The sequence below is a fragment of the Calliopsis andreniformis genome, chromosome 9 (genome assembly GCF_051401765.1).
Source record: "Calliopsis andreniformis isolate RMS-2024a chromosome 9, iyCalAndr_principal, whole genome shotgun sequence".
Classification (NCBI taxonomy): Eukaryota; Metazoa; Arthropoda; class Insecta; order Hymenoptera; family Andrenidae; genus Calliopsis; species Calliopsis andreniformis.
The window spans coordinates 4,848,159-4,871,361 of NC_135070.1; the positions used below are offsets into that span (position 1 = coordinate 4,848,159).

Here is a 23,203-nt window from a genome sequence, read left to right on the forward strand (position 1 = left end):
ATATCTTTGAAAAAATTCTCCATTACAGGCTTTAGGGACAATGTAAATTTCTCAAAATATGCGGCACCTCTCCTGTATGTATCCCAATCCTATAAAATACTTAAGATTTCGACAAGCAGAGATGAATTATTGCAAAGCGTTTCTAATTATCCAAAATTGCATTCATTAAACTTGCATTTGCTACAGTATCGTTCCTACGTACCTGGAGCCCAAGGAACACGCACTTTCATGGTCCAAGAGCCTGAAACCTGATCCAGAGGGTAAGCAAGAAGGTCCCAGGGTCAACGATCATGGATTTATTCGCATATTTATTTCCATTCGTTCGTTACGTATAGTAGACGATATATCACACGATACAATGAGCCGCACACTGCCATCGATACCTCGATTTCGGACGTCCCTCTGCCCCCGACGGAGTCGCGCGCGATCCGTCTAACTTTCAGTAGCGAAGACTTGGAAAAAATCGAACACGTCCGTACAAAAATCTCGTCAAGCGCTCTTATAAACCGCGAGAACGCGCTTAATCGACGCTTCACAGCGCGTCCATGTAGTTCGATCCCTACAGGGCGTCTCGAAAGTCGCGAGCGTCGAGTTGTTCTACCTCTCGAATTCTCGCGACTTTAGCTACGTTTACGTAAAGCAACTTTTGATCGGGCAACTGAGTTGATCAATCTGAAGTTAATCAAAGTTGCCCGTGTAAGCCCAATTTCAACCAAGTTGAAAGGACAATTTTGATCGAATTTAGGTTGATCAACTCGATGGTCTGACCAGAACTTGTCTAGTGTATTATAGAGTTATGAGATGTTGCCTTGCTACCTATGAACTGAAATGCTCGGAGAGAAAGGGAAACAAGGAGTACGAACGATACGGAATAGAACATAGTAAGATGCAAGGATATTGAGTGTCATTGGGGTAGACGACGTAGAAATAAGTACGTTTACTCCAATATTATTCACTATCGTTGCATCTCACTTTGTTACGTTCTGTTTCGATGGCGTTCCTTGTTCCATGATGGACGAGTTTCCTTTCCTTCTGATTATTTCAGTTTGTAAGTAGTGAGCCAACATTTCACAACTCTACAGGGTAAGTTACTCGGCTGTACCACCTGAATTTTCTTCTAAACCATTTATCGTATAAAAGAATATTTCAAACGAAAGCTGTTTGATATCCAGAGTATGCTCCTCTTTGGTATGTTGCTCTCGATACCAAACAACTTTCGTTGGAAACGTTTTTTCACGCAACAAATAGTTTACAAGAAAATTCAAATGATGCAGTTACGTGACTCATCTCGTACAGTTAATTTCAAAACGCCCCGCGAGCTAAACGTTAGAGTACCGCGTCAAGGAGGATCATTTTAATACTATTATCACAAATAACCAACAGGGAATGGTAAAAAATCTACGGAAACGATGGGAGAACTGAGGCCAGAGGGACCTCCTGGGCAATTTGTGTTCGATAGTCGCGCCAACGGTGGGTTTGCGTTTAACATAGCTGTGTACACATAGATATCGACACGTACTTATTCGATCGCGCTTTTGTGCGCCAAGTTCATTTAAAGCGTCGCGAAGTTCCCTATTAATCTCCCTTTCGACTTTCCTCGTGGACTGTTGCGCGAGGCATCGCGACTCGTCTTCTCTGCCCCTCGAAATCGAGGGTCTAAGGTAAATCTAGGTCGCGAAGCACGCATCGCGGTTAATTCCATGGAAAACGGACAGTTTTTTCCAACTCCACCAGCCGCACTGAAATTTCATTACGAGTTTTAAGCTAAGTTCGAACGAAGGTCTCCGAGAGTCCCTTCATAGTTTACTAATCAGTCAGTTTGCTCTCCCTGTTCGGGACACGAGCCACTCGTGGAAGTAAGACACCGAAGAAGCTCGAATGTTCATCGCGAAGTCTGCTCCACGTGGAGTCCCCCGATTGGAGCAGTCCTGGAGTCGTTCCAGGTGAACTGTGTTCGGTTCCGCGACACAGCCCGCTTCAGGACGACAGCTCTGGCCGCTCAGAGCCGCGGGGTCCTTCAGAAGGATTGGATCCTCACTTTGGAGGTGTTCGGGTCGAAGGTGACGCGGTGCGCGCCACATCTGGCGCGCTACAGTCATCTCGACTCGCTCTGCGAGTGCACGGTCGGCTCTGAACTGGGATCCGGGTCCGAATCGTCGATCGACACCCCTTGCTGTGGCATGCGGATCGAGTAGCTGGGACTCCGGTCGTTTCTGCAACCACAGAGCGTGGGATCATGGCGGCGGTGCGAGGTGTGCTTTCATGGTTTCATCAATCTCGACTTTTTATGCCAATGATCTGCGTTTAATAGTCTTATTTGCATTCGTTTCAATATTTCGGATTCTTCGATCGCTTTGAGGATTAATCGAGGTAAATGTGCGACTACACTATATGTTATATACAGTATGTCCCACGAAATCCTGGACAGTCGATTATTTGCTAACGTATTAAAGATACGAAAAAAGTTTTTATATGAAATTGAATGGCAAGAGGGGGCTGATTTATTGGCCGTAACAATTTTTTTTTTATCATTATTGTTTACAGAGATATGAAAGTTAAGTTTGGTTTTTTAAATGGGATTATATTTTTTTTTTCTTATCAATAGATAGTACGTTTCAAGACGAATTCAGCAAACATTAATGTATACACCTTTTTTCAAATAGTTTTTAAGATATTACGCGTAAAAGTTTACTAATTTTCGGTGGAAGAAAATCTGCGAGACCAGGAAGCACAGTAGGGAGTCTCGACTCTCGACCACACTTAAGATGCTACGGGTTAAACCGTGCCTCTTGTAACTGATACGAAGAGACTGTGGTAGGAACGGCAGGCCTAAATCTTCCACCGAAAATCAGTAAACTTTTACGCGTAATATCTTAAAAACTATTTGAAAAAAGGTGTATACATTAATGTTTGCTGAATTCGTCTTGAAACGTACTACCTATTGATCAAAAAATATATATATAATCCCATTTAAAAAACCAAACTTAACTTTCATATCTCTGTAAACAATAATGATAAAAAAAAATTGTTACGGCCAATAAATCAGCCCCCTCTTGCCATTCAATTTCATATAAAAACTTTTTTCGTATCTTTAATAGGTTAGCAAATAATCGACTGTCCAGGATTTCGTGGGACATACTGTATATAACAAAGTTATATAACATTTAGATAAATAGGAAAGAGAGATGTTATATATGTGTCTCTTTTATATTTTCTAAAATGTTATATAACCTTGTTATACATATGATATGTAGTGCAGACCCACCTTAAGGAATTCTTGACAGGAAAGATTAACCCTTAACTATTAATATGAAGTCGGGTAGTCTCTACGTGATACATTTATCAATACTCTCATTGTCAGTTTAATATGGAAGACTATAATGAAAGTTGGGTATATAGAGTACATGTTTCAGAACTGATGGTACAGGCGGAAAGGGGGTGATTCTATATGAGAAAATAAGACGAAAATGTAGCATACCAATTTTTGATATCACGTTTCGTTTTCAAGAAAATTGGTTTTGAATTTTGACAGAATACAAATGTACAGTTTTGGGTGCTTGAGGGATAAACGGGGAAACGGGAATGCTTCTAGTGTACCGTAGAGACAGATAGTGGTCAGACCGATAGTATTCCCCTTGCCTTGTGTACCCTTCAAGTATCCGAAATTGTACTCTTACACCCGACCATAATTCCAACTCAATTTTCTTCTTCGAGTTTATTGTATATTTTCGATTTATTTTTTCATGTCGAATCACCTTCTTTCCTCTTGTACCATCAGTTCTGGGATATTCTGTATAATATGGCATATCTCGCCTCTACATTATAATTAAAATTGAGAATAATTGAGGGTTAATTGGATTTTAACTGAAATAAGTACTTTGAAAATGTTAAAAATTTGGAAGTCGAAATATTGTGAATAATTAAGGATAAGTGTCTTTCGAGGACTTTAGGATCTATAAAATATTAAAAATTTAGATATTTAGGTACCTATCACTTAGCATATGAATTAGTGAGTTAAAGAATAGTACAAGTCCAAAAACCATATTTTGAGATATTCGATCTCAATGTGTAGTTCTGTGTACTTTACATACCTGGGCACCAGAGCCAGAGTATATTAAGTCCACTTGTTTTCTGTGTGACTTAATGCATTTTGGCTCTAGGATGCAGATACAGTTTTGAAATTATTTGAAAATGGCTAACTTTGAACTTATATTGTTCTTCAACTCGCCGAAATTAAGAATTACTATGTACACTATTGGCTAAGAGCATTTTCTATTTAAATATTACTTAAATCTGTAAAATAGTAACTGAAAGAAATTTTCATCACTTTCCTATGGAACAAACAAATTAAAGATTAAAAATTATTAATTTTAAAACTTACCAAAAGTAAATTAATGTTACATGTACGATTCGTCAACATATCTTCCGTGGCTGGACACTAACGCTTGAACTAATCCCAGTAATCTTTTTATGAATTTTTTAATTATTTCTAAACTAATTTCGTTCCAATTTTCTTGCAGACACTTTCATATGTCATTATCATGTAACTAATTTAATTAACGATTAAATTAATTTATAACACGACAATCAATATTATTGTATCATGATATTTTTAGTTTTCTTGTGGCGTTTGAAACAGAGTTGGGTTGTTTGTACAATGTTGATGTTAGCTACAGTTGCTGTGGGAGTAAGTAATATCGAATTTGATGGCTCTAGGGATGTTGATATTAAGCTGAGCCACTAAGAGGACGTTAATATCGACTTGGACATTGAGCAGGGTCAGTAAAGTACGTCAGTATCACTTTTAACGAGTTTAAGAATTCTTAGCTATGAAACACAACACTAAAACAATATCAATTCCTTCATAGCTACTATTTCGTTTTCAGTACAGACTACCCTCAAATAATTGATATCGTTATTATAAGAATGATTGAGTTCTTCTTTTTTATAAACAGCCTTTTATGATTGGAGTATATATTTAGCTATAATAATGATAATAAATTAAATTTGGGATAAGAAGAAGGTTAATAATTTTATCCTCCTTTCCGTACAACAAAAAGAAAAAATAATATTCACTTGTAAATAAGTACGAGTATAAAGAAACTTCATTAGAATGATTCTCCAAGATCTAAATATTCTCTTAAATCATCCATAACTCATATATGGCGTCTACTATCCATCACTCCGTAATTGTTAATTTTAAGCTTCCACATGTCAGTCTACTATCTGTATTATACGTGTACTCGTTTCTAACTCGATCGATACTCACCTCATTGTTAATTGACTGCCGTCACTGCCGCGTCTCATGCCAGCTCGCCGCTTGCAAAAACATTTGCAGATGATCGTCTTGAACGCGAATCGAAAGTCTTTGCTGAACAGAGCGTAGATGCATGGATTTATCGCGGAGTTGCAGTAGCCCAGCCAGAAGAGCACGCTGAAGACGGTGGGGTGAATGCAGTTCGGACAAAAGGCGCGTAACAGGTACATCGTGAAGAAGGGAAGCCAGCAGAGAATGAACCCGCCGACGATGATGCCCAACGTCTTCGCTGCCTTTGTCTCCATGCGAAACCTTCTCACCTGCGAACGAAAACGATTCGTATTCGACGCAAAATTCAACACTGATATTGAAAATATGTTGAGATGTCGACAGAAGCTAATTTCTATTATCAATTTCACTTGAACCTTCCAAGAACTAAGCATTTTTATCTGCAGAAGCACTGTGCAAGCGACAATGAAAATTATGTTATTAGAAAGTTAAGTTAAGTGTAGTAACTAAATATATTAGCTAAATCGATTAACTCTACAAAACAATGATATTTATACCTAATGGGATCTGCACACGGTGAATAATATTATCAATACTCTTCGATATTGACAATAATATTGTCTATACTTTTTGATATTGATAATATTTGACTGTGTTCGGTCTGTATTGAATGAATGAAGATTGAATATTGATGAAATTTTGATATTTTGTAACTCAAGCGTTTAGATTGACACGGGTTGATAAAATTATTGCCAAACTGAATTAATAATATTATTGTCAATAGTATTGACCATGTACGGGACCCTTATTGTAACTATAAAGAGTTAAGCGTTAATCAAGTGCTTTAGCACTAATATCTTAAAAAATTAGAAAAGTGGAATTAATGAATATGATCCATAAATAACTCAATTATAAAAAAAACTTCAATTAACTAAAGTCGACTACTTACAGTTCCTATTACTCACATTGTAATAACAATAAGCTTACAGTAATATCTCAATTGTAACTTGAATAATGATCAATAGTAGTTTGTTAAAAATAATAAAATTATCTATCAAAAAAGTGCTTCAGTTTAAAGTTTTCTTTAAATAATCAAAGTATATTGAAAACTTATTTAGAAAAATTTTTTCGAAAAGAATTATGATAAGGTGACACAGCAGATAAATGAAAAAACGAGAGATTGTATAGTGCACAGATGCCATCCTTAAAGGGTTAAACAATTTCGGATTACAAGCGTTAGAGATACATAGTTCAGGCCTGTTCAGCTGAAATCCTAAGATTAAAAGCGTCGCGTCGCGAGCAAGTGACGTTACGAGGGCATAAAGCATGTCAAAGGAGTTGTCAAAGTGTCAGTGCAGTTGTGTCGTAGTTAGTAACTTGTTGCTAACTTCGAGGCGTCTAAATCTAAAATCAAGGATTGTCTTAGCCATGAGATTGTAGCTCTTAACGCCACGCCGTCATTTGCATGCTTTACGTTGTCAAATAGTACTCCAAAGAGCATTGAATTGTATATGACTGATGTATGTACAATTATATTATTAGTCAATAACAAAAATGATTATAATGAATTTTACCTGCTTCATTTCAACTTCTAAAATATATTTAAGTCTTGACAGATTATTTTAATATTAATAACGACAGTAAAATATTTTCAGAATTCGAACATAGTAAATAAATACATTAAATGTTGTGGGGATCTCCTAGATTCAGTCATTTAAAATAATTTGTAATAAATAAACCTTAATGTGTTTACATTTTATACAAAAATTAATTTAAAAATATAATGTTAAATAACTAAACGCGCCTTTAAATTATGAAATTTTGCAGAAAGATATGAGAAAAGTCATCAGTTACAGTAGTACGCCTTAGTAAACTCAGGAATTCTGTGTTAGTCTGACCACATAACAGACCTGTTCTACTTGACATATACGTACAGTTTTTCATTCTCAGAAACAAGCATCATGCTTCTAGTTATACCGCTCCTCTATCCTGAATATAATGTTAGCAGAGCTTTTACGCCAGCGTAATGAGGATAAAATGAGAAAAACAGGTCTAAGGGTAGAAGCAGCGACAAGGAAAGCAAGGAAAAATTGATTTCGAACAGATTCACTTGACGTTATCATCGGTGACACTTTCACTCATCAAAATTCCTCGCAGTTCCGTACCTGAGCTTTTATGTTCCTCTTCCCCATCTTCGCTACTCGAGGCTTCTCCTCGGGACCGGGGGTGAGCTCGCGTAACGACACTTCATCCCCTGTCATTTGGCTCTCGCAGCTGCTTCGTCTGCTAGGCCTCCTCGTGCTGCCAACTCTATTTACACTGCTCACCTGTCGTGAACGCAACGAGTCGACTTTAACGACGCCATTTCCCCTATTTATTCGCCTGGTACGAACATCCACCGTGTCTCGCGACGATTTGTGTCGTCGTAAACTCTATTCTCTTCTTCGTACAATCGTAAAAGGGTGAAACGTACCCTCCGCTAATCGCGAGTTAACGACACGAGGTATCTGGTTCGTCGCAAAGGAATTACGAAACTCGTTCGTACGCCTATTCGGGTAGTCGCGGGCGCAAATTTCAGGGCATTTGGGAGCTGCGATGCATATTCACGAGCTGGTATAAACGCTGATCTAAGTCTCCGCCAAGTTTCTCTTTTCTCTTGGCGATTTAAATTTCAGAAGTTTCATTACACGCGAAAGAAGGCAAGCGAAACAAGAGCTTGAGCATCGTTTTCAATTTAAAGGTTGACGTTTAACTTGCTTTGAGATTTAAATTTCAATTTGTAAATGTCTTAAACAGTAATGGATATTCTGAAGCTTTTGTGGTGGGAAGCTATATAATTTTCATGTAGCTTTTGATGGAGTCTATCAAAATGCAGTATCTCTGCTAGTTTCATTTTCATAATCCCGATGTATGGCTATTCTGCTCTTTTATTTTGTTGTAATTAAATAACCAGTATACGACAGCTTCTAAATATACGCCTTTTCAATGGATAACAGTGAAACTTAAATTTGCATTTCATCACAAGATCGTCGTAAACAGATTCATGCGTATACAATAGATTTTAAATGTCCCCACAAATGAAAATCTAATGGATTCAAATCCAGAGAACGAGCAAGCTATGTAATAAAACCTTCACGATCAATCCATTTATTTTCCAAAATATTGATTTAAAAATTGCCTAGTTATTGTTATCGAAAGGGAGACCAAATAGAAAGTTTACTCTATTTATAAAATTCATTATATCTCATAAACGAAGACAGGTAAGACCTGTGTTTATATGACTTTTTTTCCATTGTTTTTAGGCATACAATCAACTCTCGAAGTGGATCCCACATGTTATGAAACCCCCTATATAATATAATTCGATAACGTTTCTATTTACAACACCAGTTACAACTAAATATTAAGCTAATCGATATGACGACACTATATATGAATGAGTCTGAGTTTGATCTGAGAATTAAAGTAGAGTGTAGTACAGTCTAGTGTAGTGACTAAGAATGTCTAAGGATACTCTTTCATATAGATTGTTGAGTATGGTAGGGAGAGGATGATCAAAGTCCTCGGATAACTATCAGTAAGACTGACAAATTGGTACTGTACAGAGCTAGTAACGTTGCATTTGGAAAAGATATGGATCCATATGGTTATATTAGATAGAATTGCCTGATTTCACAGACACTTTCAGATGCAACGTATCATTGGTCAAACTAATCATGACTATTAACTGAATCGACATATCTCTCATATACAGAAAATTACTACTATGTCAAAATGTGTCTCTGGTGTAACCTTACTAACTCTGCACAGTACTTTTACATAGAAAGTGAAAACAGGAGTGATTAGCAGTGCTTATCCATGACACAGGTCTATCAAAAGGTCGGTCATCGAACAGAGTGTTAGTAACTTGAAACTATCACAGAATGTTGTAACCAAGGAAGCTTAAAATGAAGACGATTTTCAAGTGTCGAATTACCTTAAGGTGCGTGCTCCTCGGTGTTGGACAAAGCTGGCTCTGTGTCTGCCCGTTACTGTAATGCACCGAGACCTGGGAGCATCTCGAGGGCGTCCTCTCAAGAGTGTTGCACTTTGTATTCAGCGTCTCGGTGCTCGGATACGAAACTGAGATCTTTATCTTCTCCCTTTTCACCGAGCACCGACTACTCGACTCGGGGCTTCTTGGACTACCGTTGTTGCTACCGTTGTGAACGCTGCCTCGTCCCCGGTGTATCCTCAAGGTCAACCTTTGTTCGTCGAACCTGCCAAGAGAAACCCCGTCCTAGGTGCTCGCAATGTTTGGAATTCCTTGGGTTATATCGCAGACACTCTATTTCTACTTTCACACAAATTCCTCGCGAACTACTTTTCCCTTGCAGTATCTTCTCCACAACGCTCTACATAGTTTAAGGTGCTGAATAGCGGTATTATAGAGTGTAATACATACATGTTTCAATATGTTATAGAGTGATTCAAGACGTCAAATGGGTCATAAAATATCCTATAATATAGTGTCTGACTTGCTTCCGTTTTACAGTAATAATGCTTCAAAGTTAACATGTCTATACGGTAAACTACGAGTCGGAGGATTTTGTAATTTTGCAGAATGATTAAGGAGGAGCAATAGAAGAAAAGAGTCTTAATACATTTTATTGTACCTCTTACGATTTAAGTTTTATAAAGCTTTAAGGATCAAAAAATCTTGCGGAAAAGAACGTAAATAACACACACAGATTTAGTATAATTCAAAAGACTATCAGTAGTCAGCTGTTCAAGACCTAGTGATCGACAGAGCAGGGAGCCGTTTACAATAGGAGTCCCATGAAAGGACTTGTGTCCATAAGCGTCTTAACACTTGTTCAGGATCTTCCGAAACAAAAACAACCTTCTTAACAATCAAATTCTCTATGTCAACAGACTCTTTTAATGTGTTTATCTCACCGATATGCACAAGTTACTTTTCGTTTCAGAATATAATGCTGTCTTTAACCCCTTACCAATCCAGCACGTGACAGTCATGGGAGAGCCTGACGCTCGCATACTGACTAGCCTGTGACAATCACGGACTTAGCCATAACCACTCAATTTATGAAAAACAGCAGGTAGACATTTTTTGAATCGATTTCGTCAAATTTGCAGCAAGCAAAACGAAAGCAGATCGGATACTATGTTATAGGATATTTTGATATTATAGAGTTCAATTGAGGTATCTTAGCACCCCTTAAAATATTGAAACGCGTACATGCTACACCTTGTATATGTTACACTCTGCACAAAAAAAAGTGCATATAGTTTGCAAGAGTTTGAAACATGATGATGCTAGTGGATTACTTCGGGATAAGTTATTAGTTGAAAATGGAACTGAAATTTATACAGTGTTCCAAAACTGGCGGTACAAGTGAAAAGATTGTAATTCAAAGTATATAAAAGAATAAACCGAAAATATAGAATAAAATTTGTTAATATCATGCTTCGTTTCTGAAAAAATTAACTTTGAAATTTAGCTGAAAACGAGAATACTGAAGTACAGTTTTAGATATTTGAGGAGTAAATGGGGAGAGGAGAATGCTTCTAGTTTACAGAGAAAGTTAATTTCCCTTATTCCATGTACAGTTCAAACAGCCAAAACTATACGTCCATAAGTTTGTACCCAATCGTGATACAAATTGAATTTTCTCAAAAACAAAATCGAAACGATAACAAAAACTTGTATTCTACGTACTAGGTTTTCGTTTGTACCATTACCAGTTTTGGGACACACATGAGATCATTTTATCACAAAATTTGTTCATAAATTATTTGTTTAAGGATAACGTAATTATTTTCTGTATCCTCTGAGTTAATATAAAGAATAAAACTGGAATGTAAAAGAAGTAATTTTTGAATGCGTAGTACATCACTTAGTTATTTAGGGGCTAAAGATTTTAAAATCGACAAAGATAATTTGGAAATGTTAAACAGTGGCTAATTTATGGAATTTACAATGGAATTTACTTATTATAAAGGCAAAGTCAGAGTTCATAACAGTTCAAGCAAAGTCAAGTTAATGAAAATAATTAACAGAATACCGTGCAACAAGTCTAAAATGATATTCCATGCTGCTCTTACCTGGAGCCAAGCATTTTCGAACTCTTTGTCGTACGGAAGCCTTGATTAATGGCCTTCGTCGTGGAAACAGCCGCGTTATATATTCTCCAGTAGAAAAACAGCATAACCAGCATCGGTATATAGAATGAGCCCAGGGCGCTGGAACGTGACAGAATATAAGACGTTTTTAATATCGATATTCGACGAGAGAAGAATTTTCTTCGACAGAGTGAACAGATTCTCCAATAGTTGTGCTCGTTAAATCTGTCTTTTGTGCCCGACTTTTTTACTTTTCTGGAATTAATCGACATTTTACACGAATATCCCTAGATATACTTTGCTGATTGCCAGACCATAAGAACTTCTTCTGTTCTTTCAGCAATTAACCTTTCAAAGATGAAGCCTCACACACAATTTCGCTTTTCTTCATTTTCGTCTTGTTTTGACATATTAAAATTTCTTAAAATTTCGAACACTTGTCAAACAGCTTATACAGGTAATATATATACAGTAAAAAAAGCTGTACTTTTGCATTATTTATAATAATAAAAAATAATAAATAATTTATAAATAATATAACACAAATCTTCAATCAAACCCCATAACATCAAATGTGAAATAATAAAATGTAGGCATGGACCAAAATGGATTCGGAGTTAACTACTCGCAGATTAAAGGCTCCACTGTGCGAGGGTTAAAACAAACATGTAGACATTTCAATTAAATTCCACGAAATATCCAAATACTTATAGACCATGGTATCAATTAAAGAAATATTTCCTTTCCATCCCTCTTCTCTTAAAGATTATTAGTTGCTTATATTATCCAAGGTGTCCTAGAACTGATAGTACAAGCGGAAATATGACGCCCACATGTGACGCCCACTATAAGAATACATATTTGATCTAAAGTAGGAACAGTCAATGGTCAGACCGAGACTGTTACCCTTATCCCCTGTACCCTTTAATCACCCAAATCTGTACTTCCATACGCTTGCACCCAGACCATAAATCCAACGCAATTTTCTCGAAAACTAAGCATAATATCAAAAAACTTTATTCTACATTTTCGCCTTATTTTTTCATGTAGAATCACCCTCTTTGCGCTTGCACCATCAGTAATGGGACACCCTGTATGAAATAACCATCAGAGTGTAAGGGGTTAAACAAATATAAACTCTACGCCCTGACTCTCCAGTAGTTTACTACTGTATTGTTCAACAATGTTTCATCCATTAATATAAATTCTGGTAGTGACGAGTTAAATCGTATTTTAGTCAAATGGTTTCACGCGTGCGAAAAACTGATGCATATCGCGAGAACAGAACGAAATTGATAATGCGCCAGTGAAACGATCGTAAATTCGTCCGACGCTCGATGGAACATTAAACGTTTACTCAGCAGTTGATTTAGATGCAGCCGCGCGTATAAAGCGACCACGATTGATGCATGCCCTCTCCATCCTCCCAATATCTCGATAACCCAGTAAGAATAGAAATGGTCGTTGGCAGAAATACAGACTTCGCTCTTGAGATTGTGATCATACCCGATTCTACGCTGGAGATGCAGAACCGATACCATGGAATTCAGTTACATAAAGTGAGACCATCCATTTCAGTAACACAATTCCTATAATAGACTGCCTTAAATGCTTAAATTTGCATCTCACAGGGGAAATTTCCCAAAGGGGCAATTAGTTAAAAAAAAACAACGATTGAAAGCGATAGTACGTCACCCCTTAATAACCAAAATGAATGTTATTCGATCGGAAAATTTGATATTGTTTAGAAAAATGGCGTCAAGTATATCCAGTTTCAGAACTGTTTATGGCGGTCTTTGACATCATTTTTTCTAACGAATATCAAATTTTCCAAGCAAACGACATTCATTTCAGTTATTAGGGTGTGGAGTACTATAGCTTTCAATCGTTCTTTTTTTAAACTTATTGCCCATCTGGGAACCTTCCCTTGTCAGTTCGAATCCTGCAATGTTCAATTCAAGTAGATTCAGTTATGCAGTTCTATTTTAGAAAGATTCAACCTAATAAACTTCTCGTTTTGAGAAATAAAAGCAGCTCACAGGAAAAATTGCCACGAATTTCTATCAGACTATTGCAGTTACTATTAGGAATAAAATACTCGTAAATCTGTGCAGTGTTTTTGATTACTACCCGACGAAGCTTTAATTCCTACGACATTTTCATCTCCACTTCTTCATTTACAGAGTCTTACCTGTAAACGACGTAACCAGCATCGTTGGTTAGCTCGCAGATCCAAGGGCACGGTTTCACCGGGACTAGGATGGTGGTGGTGTTGAATGGGCCATTTTGAGCGGATGTCCCATTGTACGTGGGATGCGACTGTAGATAAAGCGAGGTAAATTGTATAAGGGCGTCGTTTAATGAGAGAAAAATCGTTAGAGCTTTCTGCTAGTTACCCTTTTGTCTTTCCAACCGGCTAGGGGCGGGAAACAGATAACGAAACTCAAGATCCAAACAGTGGCGACCAGAAGTCTTGCCCTTTTCGGTGACATAATCTGGATGTGAAAAATGTTATAATTATATGAAGTTGTTGCATGTGAAATGTTTGATTTCAGAAGCGCGAAATGCTGTTTGGAATTTAGTAGTAAAAAATGACACCAGACGGCATGATACATCAATTAATGGTTTAAAACTTGAAATTTAACTCTTTTTTTTTTAACTCTTTTATTATATTATGCATAAATATAATTTATTTATACAATGAAGTATAAAACCGTAGCAAATAAAGTTTTGAAATAAAAATTCTGAAAGGATTATTTTATTTGCAATAACAAAACATTATCACAGTGATGAGTAAGAGAATGCAAATTGTTTAATTTAACACCTTTTTGGAATATGTTAGATGAAGAGAAAAAGGAATATAAATACTTTATAGTTTCCATAAATGAGTAAATTTATTAGTGGAATAAGTTGAGTTAAGCTACATGTGGGAGAATACTCTTAAGGAAACTACTGAAATATTTAACCTTCTACCTGGTCTTAAATTTGATAAAAAATCCTATTGTTTCATTTCTGGTTACTTCAATTATAATAGTACACCAGGTACAATTCAGGATATTTTAATATTACATTATGATGACGGAAGACGAGAGAAAGCTAAAGAAATTTCAAATTTTCATCTCATGGGATTTAAAAAGTTTTCAAAGTTCTACTTCTTGCGTTTCATGACTTTTAAAAGTTTCTGTTCTACGAGTAATTATTTCTTGGCAAATTAAAATTTATGATAAAGTAATTCTACCTCTTATAAAATTTGTTCACAGTTGGGGTCTTTACTTTGCATCGAAAATCAATTCGTCATTAAAGAAAACACTTAAGAAAGGATAAGATTCTGTGAACACTTTACAATGTTTTACAAGTTATCTAAGTATATTTCTTTAGGGTAATAACTATCTGAAAATGATTTATAATTATAATTAATAATGGAAAGTTTTCTTTGTCAGTGCTTCTATCTGATCCAGTACTAAATTAGTATAAAGATTGAAACTCACAGAAAATTTTACTAGAATATAAAATCAGATGAAAATTGGAATGCTTCGCTTAAATACAAATTTAAACAGAACTTAGCAAATATCACTGAAATAATATAGAACACACGTACATATCACACACCTACGAAAAACCATAATAAATTGAGAATAAAATTCTTCAGAAAAATGAAAGAGAAACATCTATTTGCAAAAGTCCTCGTTAGAGCATTATAAAATCTAAGTTAAATAAAATTGATTCAGACGTCTATTATTCGAAATTAAAAATGATGGTTACGTCTATGTTTGATTCAGAAAGACAGTTTCAGCGCTAAGTTATGGTCCCTTTTACAAAACACCAAATAATTTTGTATTAAATTTCCTACTTTCTGACATTTCGGTCTACATTTAATCCAAACAATTGGACATTGTGTGTGTTTTCTCTTTTCCAGACGTATAAATTTTATAAATTTTTTCCTTCAGAATGATCTTAACCGAGACCGAAACGTCGAAAAGCATAAAATGTAACACAAATTTGTTTATGTATAAGGTTTTAACCTCGTTTAAAGTGAACAAGATTGTTTAACTTTCTGAGTCTTCTGTAAAATCACATAGAAAAATTGATTTAACAGAACTGATTGTCAGTGAAATAACGATCTCTCCAATGTGATTTCTCTCAATACAGAAAGCACGAGGTTTGGATGTTCGAGGTTGAAAAGCACACCGGTTGATTAAGTCATCGGAGTGAAATGTCGAAGAGAAGGAGAGAGGAATCAGAGGAGCCAAATGGCTTCATCGATCGTTCTGGACCACTCTCCTGTCCTTTCAAATCGAATAATCGATGAATGGTACTTGCCTGAGGATAACTGACCGGCCTGGTCACTGCTAAGTATCTATCGAGGCTGATGGCACACAAATTCAATATCGAGGCAGTGCACATCCATACGTCTACAGCCAACCAGATGGAGCACCAAAGATCGCCGAATATCCAGACCTGTGGAAAAATAAATCATGGAGAAAGTCGTTATTCATTGGAACTTCTTTCACGTCGACAATTCAAGATTCATTATTAGATATTTTAAGATTCATCGTCAGTAATTTTATACCAGAAACGCATAAAAGAAATTTCCCTAGGCAGTCAACTGCTATCGTAATGGGAGTAGAATACTTTTGAAGGATGCCAGCGTATAGGTAATGATATGTGTAAAGTATTGGATTCCATTATTCAATAACTGGAGAAATATCTGAGGTTATAAGGTAAAACGATTGAAGTCACATGCTTTTGTTTTTGAAATATTGGCATTTTATCTTCAATACTGTCTTATGGACGTTTGTCTTCTTGAGTCTTTATTTTCAAGTGAAAACATTCTTTTAATGCTCTTTATTCTTCCTGAAAATATAACTTCTATATTCTAGATATCAATTAAGTCCTTATATTCAATTTTTTGAAAATGTAATATAGGTCGTTTTTCCTTACAGCCACAGATAATAATCACTTAAAGTTAGACATTTATTTGTCTTTCTTTTGTTTCGTCTACCAAGTCTTTTCTTGGTAGATTAAAATCAAATTGGTAAAGTCTTGTTTACATACATAATAAAAAGTTTACGTATGTCGCACAGACTGCCTCCAATACCTTCGCGATTTTTCGTCATCCGAGATTGGATGTTTCCCTTTTTATGGGCTCCAGTTATAAAGTTGCACAGAGAGCCTCGTCTCAACGATACTTCCATAGCACAATGCAATCCTTTCATCCCCATTCGCTATTTCAATCTCCCGTCCTCTTCGAACCAATACTACATCGAGGCTCCCTTATCCTGGCACGCGGAGCTTACTCGAGAAAGTCGCTAGCTTCGGAGGAAACGACAGAACGCGTTTTTGAACGCTTCCAGGATAATTCTACCGTAGAGCTTGGAAACATTCAGCTCTCTATATCCCTTTGTATCTTCTATAATTACAAAGTATGCACAGATTTTTAAAATTAAATCGCTGAGTTGAAGAACAATACGAGACTAAAAACCACATTTTTAGGTATTTGATATCAACATGTATAGGATGTATCATGCAACTGGGACAGGCTGTAACTCTTAAACAGTAAGAGAATATATTTAACTTTAAAATACTATATTAAATTATCTAGTGTTTGTAGAACCGGATTTTTGATAAATTAATTCGTAACAAAATGGTATTACCTGAAAATCGATACTTTAAATTTCAGCTATCATGATTTTGTTCTAAATTAATTTATTAAAAATCCAGCTCGAAAGAGACTGGATAATTTATTCTAATATTTAAAAATTGAAGGATTTTTTATTTCAGATAATGCACCTACTGGTAGCAGTGGTCACCGCAATACGCTGTCAATAAAATTCCTTCTAACATGTTAACTGCATTTTATATATTACTCTCTTTTTTGTATAAAAAAAATGTACAAAGATTCATTAAAACATGTTACATACAGAAAAAGAGCATTTATCCAAAAAAGTTCAACAGCTTGTCTTTAAAAAATTCCCATAGATGTATGCGCTTCTGCCTAGCTATCCCTCTTAATACACTTTGGTTCTGGAGTCCAAGTATAATGTTAAGATCAGGTACTCGAAAATGGCTACTTTTGGTCTCGCACGATTCTCCACCTCACCGATTCAATTACTTCGAAGCTCCTTCTTCCAGTACCCACGATCAATTTCCTCAAGCCAGCGCTTAACACTGCTACCTCATAAATGACATTTGATTCGCCCTTATCGCAAGAGACACCAACCCGCATCCGAAGCCAGCGTCCAAGCGTGGCGGCTCGATTGTCGATAATCGGATTCCCATTATTCGCGCTTCCAAACGCATTACGCACAGGTAAGACGGGAACAGCGTGTGACACGTCGATTGAAGGCCTCTGCGGCCTCACGACGGGGCATCGCGCGTAATAGAAGCCATCCTTGCGAGTGCAGCGCTGCAGCTGCAACAAAGACAGTTGCGAGCGACTGCACACGCAGCGAGCGTGGCCTGTGCGCCGGCTCAACCACCTGTTTCGAATTTCCCCTCGACCCATGGCCTCGTCGCCGTTGTTCGATTAGCCAAACTCCCTCCCACGGCCTTTACAGCCCCATTTCCTGGCTTTATAATGTTTCCCCGATGTTATTAATACGATCCCAGTAGAGCTGTGGATAAACGTTACGCCATTTGTCTCGTGGCACATTCCTCGTACCTGATCGTTCGATTATGTGTCATCGTTTTAGATGAATGAGAGGATTGCTAAAGCGATTTTATGTTTCGAAAAGGGAATATTGAAGAATAAGAGAACGAAGAAGGTTAAAGTTTTAGTAACTTGTGGGTAGATGACTGAGGGAGTAGTTTAATTTATTGGTGAATGTTCTTCGTTCAGTATTATCTATTTTCTATGTCAGTGGGTTGTATTCTCTTGAACTAGTGATCCTGAGTTTCATAAATATTTTTTTAATGTTTTAATTCTAACATCTTCATTTTTAGTGGCTTTCAATGCTCATTCTAAATGATTATTGCAGATTTAATGCTAGGATATGATTATACTTTGCATACATTTTATGTTTTACAAGCGTTACTTTTTTCAGTTAATGTTGAATATCTCTGGAGAAACATGTAAATAAATGTTATTTCAACAACAAATAAATTTACAACTTTAAGTGATTATTATCTATGGCTGTAAGGCAAAACGACCTATATCACATTTTCAAAAAATTTGAGTTGAGGCCTTAATTGACATCTAGAATATAGAATTGATATTTTCAAAAAGAAGAAAGGGCATTAAAAGTATTTTTTCACCTAAAAATCGCAAACATTCCTTTGACACTAAAACCATGATTTGACGAATCACGATCTCTCGGTAGAATACTTGTCAGAAATGTTTCATTGAAATTCTTTACAGAGAACTCAAAGCGTCTGTGCACACAAGTTAGGAAGCTTTCCATTTTCTATCGCCGCTTCGAATTTTCTTGTTTCCCTCTTTCACCTCTGCACTAGCAAGTTTTCAACGCCATCAGCTTCTCCCTCAGGTCGCATAGATTTCCCAGAAGCTTCTCTGTCGTGTGTGCAAGTCCAATTTACCATTAGCTCGGTCGAAAAGTAAGTGAACTCTGTGGGGACGACCGATGAATATGCGATCCGGCTTCGTCCTCCTTGGAGAACGTTCAGAAATATTCCTGCGATCATTCTATTTCCTTCCTCTCTAGTACAAAAAAGAAGCACCAAAGACCTCTCTAATAGAGGGAAAAATATGCGAACGTTAGAAAAGCAATAGGGGACCTGAACATAAGCAAAATGGGCGTATAAACGGAAGCTATAAAAGAATTCTTTCGATAAAAGCGATACTAAACTACTGTCGTTGGTCGACTCAAGCTTTTCCTCTGAATTTAACTCGGTATTTATAAGTTATTAGATCAGTGGCTCGTGAAATGTTCGTCACGTTTTCTAAAATGAAATTTAAAAGGAAATGCTTTTGATTCAATTCAATGATATTCAATGATATTCAATTCAATATTGTAGCTTTATTTTATTCGATCTTGTCAACAGTACATGAATAATGTTTTCATGAAAAAATTTATTATTCAAATCGAAATCTCGTGAAAAATTTTTTATGCATGAGTGGGAAGAATCCTGTATTTAACAGAAATCATACTGAAACGTAGTTGAATATTTTATAAAGTATTAAAGGATTAGTCGACAGTAAATGAAAAAGAAATTATCAAGCAACTTGAAAACTCAAACATGTAATATTACTGGTACAAAATACGATTTTATACGGATTAACGACTGAAATAATTTTGAAAGCTTCATAAAAATCTGATAATTATTTTTTATGAATATTTACAAAAATTTGAAATCAATAATAATAATCCTACTAAAATGACTTTAAATGAGAAAAACCAGTAGATCTATCTTTATTAATGTAATGGACAGTATACTACTAAATCGATATTATTTATTATCATAATACTAAGGAGTCATGGCAATTCCATTCTCAACAAAAATTTGTCTAAATAATTCATATAAAAAATCATCTACGTTATCCGTAAATATTTTTCATATCCATTACAAAAAGTTAAACTTCTGGGTATGTATACCCCCTTAAAAGAATACAAATATTTACAAATTCATGAATGCAATTTCCAAAGTCCCCAATTACAAACGAACGTTCTAAACTATATACAGTCCTCTTTTTGAAATTAATCGCAAAGTCACGATCGCGCGAAGAAAATTCAATTTCAGAAGGGAAGTTACTAATTGAACCTCAAAGGTATTAAAATTGCAGCCCCAGTCTCTAAATCCGAATAAGGGTCGCCAGGACTTTACCTTGCTTCCCAACTCACACCTTTCCCCCAGCTTCAAACGTTCATCTTTTGGGGCGTGCCAGAATCCCAGCCAGGAAGAAACGAAGGGCGAGAGCCAGCAAACTGTTGCGCCTAACTCACCCCTCCGATTCTCGGCCACCCCTTGCTTCGCTCGCTTATTTCGCGTGTACTCTTTTTGCGGCGAGTTCTTCAGAATGAACGTGACGGGGCGGGGTGAAAAGTGGGCGAATATAGCGGCTCGACTGTTCCGCCGAGTTTAATAACGGGGATAATTGTTTCGAGATATTTTTGCTCGACCTTTTTACGCGTTTCGTAGACAATAGCGGAGCTGACCCTGCTTTACTGGGGAAATTATATTTAAAATGTTGCGAAATTGCGGAACACTTTGTCGTTGTTTGGGGAAACGTTACAGGTTGCGTGATAAAGGGTGACCTGGTCTCGGTTGAATAAATTCGCTTGCTTTGATACTCTTCCTTGTTTTTAATTGTTCGTGTCAACTGGTTTTTCATAGCTCAAGTGGTAACGGAGGTTGGTTTTATTTTTATCGTGACAGGATTCTGGAAAATGGAGTTGCATAAAGAGACTGGCGCGCGTGTTTTTTGGGGTAAAATATCTGTTAATGGGAGAATGTAATTTGGGGGGAAGGATGATAATTGTGTTTCAAGTTACAGTAGAATAAAGAGAGATGACACTGCCATATAATAAAATAAAATTACCCAAAGTATAACGACAAAGGTGGCAGGATGTAAAGCACAACAGGAAATAGGACGTTACAAGTAGTATAAACTACAATAAAGTGAACCATAGCAGTATAAACCAAACTAAAACAGTGTACCTATGTAGAAATTATACTGGATGTTTGATGACAAGTGTCCAAGGTTTTAAGGGATGATTCTATACGTAAAGCCTCGTTCAAATTAGTCAAGATATTTGAATTCAAGTGGCTTGAATGCAAGTGCTTATGGAGCAATTTGAACAATGTCAACGTGTTGTACTACTTGACTTTAATAGCCTTTCAAGTTTCAACTGACGTCCTTTCAACTTTTCCTTTCCTTGAAATACACACTAATTGGTCTGTACACTGATTGAACAAATTTTAAGAAAATTGATAACCATGTGAACGTCATACGTAAACTGTCAAAAATGCATGTCTTGTTACTTGTTTGAAAAATGCATATCCAAATAATCAGCATGCACCACCTCTTCTGACGCTATTTTATCTACTTTTGTATGACAGCTTCAATTCAAGTTACTTGACTTGTGTAAACACAGACTTGACATTAAACTATCTGAATACAAGTGGTTTGAATTTAAGTAACTTAAGTAATATGAACAAGGCTTTAAAATAAATCAAAAAACAAGAATGACAAAAACGCGTTTATGCTCAAATGTGTCTGACTCGGAACTTACATATTCTACTGACAACGTGCAGTAATCAGGTGAGGCACAGCATAGTCAGTAGAATAGGTTCCAAGTCAGACACATTTCAGATGAATTTTAGACGTTTTCTAAAAAATGAATAACTCTAAAACGAGGCCTCAAACGCAGTTTTGTCATTGTTAATTTTCGTTCTGTTTTGACATCTAGAATCGTCCCCTAATTTCTCACTATATTTCAGACTTCTGTCGTTAAACATCCTGTATAAAAGTAACTACTATAATCTCAGTTAATAACGTACATATAACATACAAAACAAAATGCACGGAAACTTTGATCCATGTTTCCTCCCCATATTTCCTACTCATAGAATCCCAGCAAAAAGCACTCGATTTTTTTTCAGTGAAAAACTGTCCCAAAGTTCTCTTCGGACGCTGTAGAAAACCAAAACGATGAGCAACAGTCATACAGCCGTCATCGTTTGAGTATTCAACAGCGAGGCAGCAAAGTTTCAAATTTCGAAACGGGTTCCCACGAATGTTCGTGCAACGCAAGAGCACTCGAAACTCAAGCCAGAGGACCCGCCACTTTGATGCTCGCCAACTCATCATCGTTGGCTCGCGATCGATGCCCATTGTGCTCTTCTGTTTACACAGAAGAGGGAACGAGAGCGAGGAGAAGAAAAATATGATCGATTGCTGCAGTGGGAATCACGGGCAGAGAAAAAAAGATCAAAGGCTGACAGTTCGAAGACTTTAAACGCAGGTAACAGCGAAGTTGAGAACGATTTTTGTTTCAAAAGCGTCTCGCTTTGGAAAATTCGCTTTTCTTCTCATCGCTGCAGTTTTAATTTCGCAATATTGCCACGGCGCTTCTTGTTATCCCATTCGTGCACACAGCATGCTATTTCGTGTTTCGATTGATAGATTGATTAATTAATTAATAGCTATTGATTCACTGAGCTATTAATTAATAGCTGATGAATACATTCAAATGTTTATTGAAAATATAGTTTTGTGTTCCATTTAAACGGGGAGTCTAGAAATTGACATTTTCCTAGACAAACGATTCCAACTTCTCGGAAACGTTTGAATCTCTCTCTTGGTTCGTTTACTTTGAATACGACAAACGAATTAAATAACGGTAGCTTCATTTAGTTTAATCCTGTTTTCTACAGGAAAGAGTCTTCCTCACTTTGAATTCAGATTTCTTCACCTAACACATTTGAATGTTAATGCATGGTAGGTGCATACTTATAATTAATTCCTTTACAACTCAGAACGTAATTAGAAATACTTTGTTGCATAGTTTAGGTCAAAGTAAATCTAACACTCTTCAAGTTAGTCCCTTGATGTGTAATTGAATTAAGAGGAATTTTCCACTTGAAATAAATGGTATTTAATTTTCTTCAAATTTGTTTGTATGCATGTAGCAAAATAGAGTTAAAAAATCAAAACTGTGTAACTATAATTTTTAAGGGGTTGCAAGGAACATGAAATTGTAATTTTTCTTCCTCTATGTATATTTAAAATACTTCGTGTCTGAGTTTTTTAATACTTTTGAAGTGAAAATAATTATTCAGACTTCCATTTAAAATGGAATTCATGGTGAGAGTCATAGAGTTCAACATTTTTTTAAATGTATTACCTGTTTTAGA

General features: G+C 36.3%; 1 protein-coding gene across 1 annotated transcript in view; it reads right to left on the reverse strand.

Annotated features, from left to right (window-relative positions):
* Positions 1-281: 281 nt before the first annotated feature.
* Oamb (Octopamine receptor in mushroom bodies) overlaps positions 282-23,203 on the reverse strand; it is a 151,163-nt gene continuing 128,241 nt past the window's right edge. Inside the window, exons 5-12 of the mRNA XM_076384723.1 lie at positions 15,710-15,847; positions 13,786-13,884; positions 13,581-13,708; positions 11,372-11,509; positions 9,243-9,525; positions 7,432-7,593; positions 5,270-5,577; positions 282-2,213 (exon numbers count right to left, since the gene is read on the reverse strand). Of these exons, the coding sequence (XP_076240838.1) occupies positions 2,096-2,213; positions 5,270-5,577; positions 7,432-7,593; positions 9,243-9,525; positions 11,372-11,509; positions 13,581-13,708; positions 13,786-13,884; positions 15,710-15,847 (1,374 nt within the window). The 3' untranslated portion in view covers positions 282-2,095. The remainder of the gene's footprint in view (positions 2,214-5,269; positions 5,578-7,431; positions 7,594-9,242; positions 9,526-11,371; positions 11,510-13,580; positions 13,709-13,785; positions 13,885-15,709; positions 15,848-23,203) is intronic.